Genomic DNA, 7,790 nt, shown 5'->3' on the forward strand with positions numbered 1-7,790 from the left:
TGTTGGTCCCTATTCAATACAAAATCAAATAGCCCAGCAGGAATCAAAGGAGGGGAAAAAAGGAACAAAATCAGTCACAAGTTTCTAATTTTATTTTAACAATCTTGCTTTTTAAAAAATACAAGTTCTGATTAATGCCAGGGGGATGCCAAGTGTCCATCAGCCACAGGCCTTATCTCTCACTTCCATTTCCCCTCCTGGGAGTAGTCATCTCTTTTGTCAGGATAGCAAACAAAGAGCAGTAAAATGCTAAATAACTGAGTTGTGTAACAGAATCCCAAGGGACCTGTGTCTTAGTATGGCACAAATTCGTTCAGCAAAGTGTTACTGACCTGGGCAGTAACTGAATGTTGGCACAATGTACGGGAGTTGTGCAAGGTGCATCAGGAGAGGTATTGTTTGCACTTCCGTGGTACCACCAGCTCTCTTCTGCAAACAGAAAGGTTTAAGGAAGCAAGAGCTCAGTTACCAAAGGGGAGGGAATTCAAGAGGAGGAGCAAATTTATAAACAAGACATTGAAGATCTTTAAATGTTTTTTCGTAGTAAGTAATTGCAGGAGCAGCAGAGCTGCCCTTTTAGTTGCAAGGGGGCTTCAGTATAGGCAACTACAAGAGCTTTAACACTCTCCAAACAGCACATTTCCTAACAACCTAGAAACCATGGCACCACAAAGAACAACTTTTCTACAAAGGAATTCTATGCAACACAAGTGTCATTTTGCAGGGTCGTGTGTCCCGGGCAACCTTTTCATCCTTGGAAAAATCTGAACTGTGAGCTCACTGCCAATGGGTTAAAAATGCCACGGCCAGATAAATTTCAAATATGCCATTTTTCTCAATAACGTCCTAACTGGAAAAAGGCACTCACTTTTGAAACAGCAACTTTGTTATGGGCTATGAAGGGGTACTGAAGTAAGACTCATTAATAATTGTGCTGTGATTCTTTTGATGTCTCAACTATGCTCATGCTTGAGTGTATTAGGGATTAGCACTTTGGTGCTATTGGGAACTTGGCCATAGGAGCAGCCAAACATAGTTGGTGATGAAAAGCTTTTTTTCTCCTTCAGCTTCTTTTTAGCAAAGTTGGTTGGGGATTTTTTTTTTCCTTTCAGCTGTGTGACTGAAGAATGGATTAGTCCTAGGTTTGGGTGTCACCTTATTCTCTCTTGAATAATTATTTCTGAGCTTCCACTACCTATTTAATGCTGAGAAAGGAAGGTGCAAGGAAACAAATATCTGTACAAGCGTAATATGCCTGTAATTACACCTCCTTTGGCCAGGAACTTAGCATCCCCTCAACACATTTCACATCACATAGGAAAAGTTCACAGTACCAAGTTTTACAATCACAGTCACTCACAGCACCAAGATTGTCCAGACAAGAAGAAGTTACCGAAGAGAAAGGCCACTGGCCAAAATTCACACAACTGCCCATGTAAGGGCTCAGGTTAAAAATAAAGCACTGGTGGGAAAGTTAAGCCTAGCTTTTGCCAACTCTCCATTTGGCACGAGGAGAGCAGCGAGTCACCCATCCTAGCTGCACTTCTGAACAGAACAGCACTATTGACCCATCTTCTCATGGGGCTTTTCCAGCCCCTCAAAACCCATCAGCCACCGAGAGCTGGGGGAGAAGAGCCCCATGGCAGCCCCACTTCTGCCTCTGGGAGCTGGAAGTCACCAGACTGTAAACATTTTGTTGTAGCAGTCCACCGGAGCAGGCAGTTGATCCCACTCTGTGACAAGGAAGGTGGGGCAGAGGCTCTGAAGCCCAAGCCCTGAAAGAAAGAATAAATGTGTGTGCGGAAGAAGTCTGGGCTGCACCTGCAGTCCTGCTGTGGGTAGCAGTTGGTTGTGCTTTATTTCCCCTTCCCATCAGGACAGCTTGAAAAAAAAAGAAAAAAAAAAAAAACTTGCAACAGGAAACTTGTTTTTCACAATTATTGCAGCCTTGCCCAGATAACAAAATATAAGCCTGGGAGGGGCAAAGTCCTTCCTCCAGACGTGGTCTGTGTGCTCCTCCTTCCATGGGCTGGTTTCAGGAGCAGCGGCAGCCAGGCAGAAGAGCAGGCCTTAACCCCCCAACATTCATGGAGCTTAAAACCAAAGAAAACTGTGTTCCTATGAGAGGTTACTAACAATTTTTCCCCACCTACCCTAAACCACATGCACACAGAGGACAGGATGCTGATCCATGGGCTTTCACCAAAGCTCGAGAGCCCCTCTGCCCCGAGAGCTCCTGCAGCACTTTGCTTTCTGTGCTGAAACGTTTGGTTCACTGAGCATGGAGCCCACCCCGAGCAGTGCCAGCGTCCTCTGCTCTGCTCTGCCCTTGGAGAGGGGGCACTTTGCAGGCTTAGCCCCATCTCTGCTCTCTCAAGCAGGCATAGAAGGGGGCCAGAGGAAATTTTCCAGCCTTTCTGGCTGTGTAAAGGAAGACCCTACGCTCCGTGTAAAAGAAAACCAACGCTGATTCAGTAAACATGCATATTCACAGAGAAATGAGAGCCCCAGCACCTGGGGATGCCAGCAGGAGGCTGCTGTAAACCCTGTTCTCACCAGAAATAAATGTCTTGGTGGTTATGAAATGGGGCCTAAGCCCTGGTCTGAGTCCATGCTGGACTGGTTTCTTTAGCGTGTGAAGTCAATGTAAGATGCAAAAGGTTGAAGCACAGAGGTAGACATTTTGGCTAGGAGAAGGTGGCTCATGGGCTTGAAGTGACCGAGTGGCCAGCGTGCTTCCAGAGGTTCCTTAGCTGGCACACAAAGGCCTGGGAAACACAGGCAGCAGCTTTGCAGGACCTAGGGAAACCAAAGCGTGCTTCCTTCTGTCCTTCCCACACCTGGAGGCAACACCTGCTGGTCAGGCCCCTCTTGCATCTCATTATTGTGGTCAGCAGGAGTTCTTAAAGGAGGGGACAAAATGGACTGGTCCCTGTTGAGGATGAAAGGAAAAAAACTGAACCTTTTCGGTGACAAAGCAACACAATGTCCTGGGGCAGGAGGGGGGGATGAAGAGTGGGACTCTCCAGACAGTAGAGATGCAGAAGCACTGGAAGAAATCTTGTCATGAAGGACCGGTGCGTTTTCTGGTGACAAGCGTCATCCGTAGGCTCCTGCAGGTAGTCGGGTTTGTGCGGAGCTTCCGCTGCTGGGTTTGTCCAAAAGGAAGGGAGGAGGGGAACGGGAGTCTGACAGGGAAACCCACGTCCCCTTCCCCTGCTCGGCCACGGCGGAGGGAACCTGAGCAGAACGCAGAGACAGAGCCTCTGCCGGGAGCGAGCCCGGGGGGGCTCAGCCCTGGGCGGTGACCGCCAAGGCGTTCACGTACCCGTGGGGACCCACGTCCACGTCGGAGAGCCCGTGGGCCAGCGGGGCGGCGGCGGGGGCGGCGGCGGCCGGGCCGTACTTGGCGGGCGGCGGGGCGGCGGCGGGGCGGAGGAGGCAGCAGGTCTCCAGCGCCTCCAGGCCGCGGCAGGTCAGGAAGAAGAGGTTCTTGAGCATGAAGAGGGACAGCGGCTGCTGGTAGCGCAGGAGCAGGAGGCAGCGCAGCGCCAGCAGCGGCGCGTCCAGCAGCCCGGCGGGCAGCAGGAGGTGCAGGGCGAGGCGGGCGGCGCCGGGCGGGCGGGCGGCGCTCAGCTCGTACAGCCACAGCACCGGCGAGGCCAGGCAGAGGAAGTAGACGGCGATGAGCAGGTAGCGCAGCGGAGCGGGCAGCGGCGCCGGCCGCCCGGGCTGCAGCACCAGCTCCAGCAGGGAGAAGCTGTCGAGCAGGTCGAGGCAGGTGGCGAGGAAGGCGGCGGCGGCGCGGTGCTGCGGCGGCGGCTGCGGCGGCAGGAGCAGCTGCCCGGCGCCCTCGGTGCCGATGGCCCGCAGCAGGCAGTACAGCAGCGGCGCGGAGAGCGCCAGGGTGATGCGGAAGCCGGTGGTGCCCAGCGGCAGGCGCAGCTCGATCAGCTCCAGGATGGAGGTGCCCAGGATCAGCGCCGCTTTGGGCGTGAAGGCGATGGAGTAGATGAGCCAGGCGAGGTGCGCGTAGGCGAAGTCGCCGCCGCGGGGGGGGACCCCGGCCCCGCGGCCCCCGGCCCCGCGGCCGCCGGGGGGGCCGTGCAGCAGCAGCGGGTGCGGCGGCGGCGGCCCGGGGGGCGGCGGGGGCCGCTCCCGGCGGCGCGCCCGGCTGTTGCGGCAGAAGAAGATGCCCCAGCCGGCCGCCAGCACCAGGTCGGTGGCGATCCAGCTGCACCAGTACAGGTCGGTGACGGCGATCAGGTAGAGGTCCAGCAGCGCGCCCTGCCCCAGCAGCAGCACCAGGGACAGCGCCTGGAAGCCCCAGCGCCGCCCTCCCCCCGCCCCGCCGGGCCCCAGCAGCGCCCCCGCCGCCGCCCCGCCGCCCCCCGCCCCGCCGCCCGCCGCCGCCGCCCCGTACAGCTCCGCCGCCGTCATGCTGCGGCCCGGGCTCCCGCCGCCGCCGCCGCTGCTGATGCTGCTGCTGCTGCTGGGGAGCGGCGAGGCGGCGGCGGGCAGCGGGGTGGCGGGCGGCGGCACCAGGGGCTTGCTGATGCTGCTGCTGTCCTCCTCCTCTTCCTCCTCCTCCTCCTCCTCCTCTTCCTCGGCGCTGCTGCGGGGGCTGCGAGGGCGGCGGGCCCGCGCCGAGCCCGAGCTCGACCCCGAGCCCCGCCGGCTGCCGCCGCTGCTGGAGCCCCGCTGGAAGAGGGGCTGCCGGTCGGCGGCGTGCGGCGGCAGCGGCGGCGGCGGCGGCGGCGGCGGCGGCGGCGGCGGCGGCTGGAAGGAGCCCGAGGAGGAGGAGACCGAGCGCTGGTTGGAGGCAGCGCGGTGCATGGTCCTCCCCGGCCCCCGAGCCGGCGCGCCGGGCCCGACGGCCGCGCCGCGGCCCCCGGCCCGCCCCCGGCCCGCCCCCCGCACCGGCCCCGGGCCCGGCGGCGGCGGCAGCGGTGCGGAGAGCCCGAGCGGCGGCGGGCGGCGGGGGAGCCCGGGGGCGGCGCCGAGCAGCAGCCGCAGCAGCTGCCGGAGCCGGGGCGGGCGGCTGGCGGCGGTGGGTGGGCTGGGGCTGGGGCTGGGGCTGGGGGAGAGGCTGCGCGGCCGGGGGAGGGGAGGAGGGGGGCGACAACGGGAGGGTGAGGAAGGCGCCCCCGCCCTGTCCCCCGGGATGCTCCCCTTCCACAGCTCGGGGAGCGTCCTGCCCCGCAGGAACCCCGCGAGCCGCCCCCGTGGACGAGCCACAGCCCCGCGGCACCTGCTCCGTAACATCGGGAGTGCCTCAGCCTCCCCTGGTCTCTCCAGGCTGGCCAAGACAAAGACCAGTTGGCCTGGCATAGAGCCTACAATGAAGTGCTCATTTGTGGCTCATCTGTGCTGCTGGACATTCATCGGCCCCCACATTTGGTCTGGTGTGTTTGTTCATCAAAGTAGTGTCTTTTATCCCACCAGCTTTCCGAGTTGAGCCAATCCACATGCTGAGGGCCCTGCCCAGTTTGCCATGATGGGACAGAGCCTTTGAATTGATATGAATAGCTCTGGAGTTCTTACTTCTACTGAAAGCAACAATTGGGACCTTTATTGACCCACGATTAATGGCCTCGAATTGAGCTTAATAGCTGGCTGCATCTGTTTATCACCAGCACTAATGACTTGGGACACCAGTTCCTCATCTGTACCTGTGCCCACCAGTGATGAGCCGGGTGCTGCCTGACAATGATGTGCAGCACATCAAATAAACTGTCTCCACAAACATCTGTATTAACTACACTTTGTGATAAAGATCCAAAATAGCTTCACGTTTTCAGCATGTTGCTGAATCAACACATGGCACTGAGCAAATGCTGCTTGGTGCTGAGGAAAGGACATCCAGGACAGCAGTGACAATCATCTAATACATGTTATTGCAGGCTCCCTGAGGAGCCCTGCTCCAGTCAATGTCCCTGGCTGCTCTTGGCTACAAGGAGAAATCAGTCTGGAGTACAAGGAGAATTCATGCTTAAACTTGAAGCAAAGAGATAACTGAGTAAGGGAAAGGGAGAACTTGGGGTGGATTGACACAAAGATTTCTTTGGCCACACAGCAACAATCAGGGGAAGGCTTTCTCTCTTTGACTTTGCTGCCTAAGAAAAACCCCTGGCCAAACAATTGCTTAGACTTTTGTCTACAAAAGTCTAGAATTTTTGTACAGCCCCACAAAGATTTCTCTGAAGGCTCTGTGGATGGGCTCTGATGGGGAGCAGGAGGCTGGGGTCCATGGCCATGGAGGATGATTACTCTCTCTGGTGCTGTTTCATGTTCCTTGGCTGGTGTTGGGAGCTGCCCAGCTCAGGACAGCTCAGAGTGATGTGAATGGCACCATCTGTGCCTCCTCATGTGGTTTCCACATAAAGGCTGGGTTGGATGGCAGTGTAAGCCCGTGTGGCCCATGGTAGAGGGTAAAACCACATCCTTACGTTCCGGATCCTGGCTTTTATCCAAGGTGGGTGAGTGCCTTCACCTGACTCTTCTCAGGTAAGCCATGATTCATGTGTGGTCAGCCCTCAGAATTAAATTTGTCTTGCTCTTGCCACATTCTGCTGCAAGGGGAGTTTCCCACTCCTACAAGAGGATGTGGAGTGAAAACCAAGCATCCATCTGTGCTGCTGGGGGCAACAGCCCTCAAGCAGAGAGGGCTGTTCCTGCCCTGCCTGGGCAGCAGACAGTGACAGCTCTGCTCTGGGTTTCCTGAGCAGTGCAATTCCCTGTGTGCCACGGGCTGGACATGCCCACATGCTGCCCTGGCAGCCTGCCACAGGCACTCACAGCTCCGCTCTTCATCCAGGCACTCATTTCACAAAGATTCCCCAAAGCTTTGGGAGGCTGTGTGGTGTCCCCCCTGCTGGGGTGAAGGGACTTGGGTGGGGATCCCTGGGCTTTGGGAGGGCTGCCACCCACAGCTGGCGTGCAGAGCTGGGAAATGGGCTCTGACCCTGCCACCCAGGTGATGTGGGGAGCTGGGAGCAGGGAACTGAGGCAGCTGGGAGGGAGCTGGGTGCTCAGGGGGCCTGCTGGGCTGAGGCTGTGTGAGCAGGGCAAGAGCAGCCTCGTGGAAATGGTTCTCCAGACACCACAGGATGCCTGCTGGGGCTGTGAAGGATCCTGCATCCAAGGTAGGTAGGTGGGAACAGGGAGAACTCATGGTGGCACAGCAAGGGGAGCTATGACAAGGAATGGGGGGACAAAGGAAGGAGGGTGGAAGCTCAAGGGCTTCCTTGGGCTGAGTATGGGCTCCAGCAGTGCAAACACAACAAAAACAAAGAGGTGAGGATAAGAAAGGAGCTTATTTGTAGGAAAGGAAGCAGAAATTGTGCCTCTGCTTCAAAACGGGAATGAGGGGAAAAGTGACTTCTACTGAAGAAAGCACTGAAGAGCTTTTTGTAGCACACTGTAGGATGGGATATGACAAGATGATGCTTCCCATGTGATCCAGTTATTTAATGCAATGTGCAGTCCTTGGATGTGTTAGTGCTTAACCATTGCTGTTAAAACATTAAAAAGCTAAACTATAAATAGATTCTACTCTTTAGTAGCTCCCAAGCTATGTTTTTGGCTTTTTTATGTATTGATGTGTATGCACAGAGATGTGTGTGTATACATATATTTAAAGGGAAACAGCAGACAGAGTTTTGTGCAATAGTCATACTGAATATCTAAAATGCTACCATTTTTAGTGTACACTGCAAATGGAAACAAGTGTGCCCTCAAAAATACCCCTGTTGGGGGAAGGCAAAACTTTCTTGAGGGCTGAACTTGGG

The 7,790-nt window shown here is 56.4% G+C and overlaps 1 protein-coding gene across 1 annotated transcript; it reads right to left on the reverse strand.

Moving 5' to 3' along the window:
• Positions 1–70: 70 nt before the first annotated feature.
• TMEM121B (transmembrane protein 121B) lies at positions 71–4,872 on the reverse strand. The gene has a single exon (XM_054514813.1). It carries the CDS (start codon positions 4,834–4,836, stop codon positions 3,292–3,294), a length of 1,545 nt encoding a protein of 514 aa, XP_054370788.1. The 5' UTR covers positions 4,837–4,872; the 3' UTR covers positions 71–3,291.
• Positions 4,873–7,790: the final 2,918 nt, after the last annotated feature.

This window comes from Molothrus ater, chromosome 5, assembly GCF_012460135.2.
Source record: "Molothrus ater isolate BHLD 08-10-18 breed brown headed cowbird chromosome 5, BPBGC_Mater_1.1, whole genome shotgun sequence".
NCBI lineage: Eukaryota > Metazoa > Chordata > Aves > Passeriformes > Icteridae > Molothrus > Molothrus ater.

Bases quoted from the DNA above. Each gene is read 5' to 3' on its own strand.
- TMEM121B (XM_054514813.1), bottom strand. From the start codon at position 4,836: ATGCACCGCGCTGCCTCCAACCAGCGCTCGGTCTCCTCCTCCTCGGGC.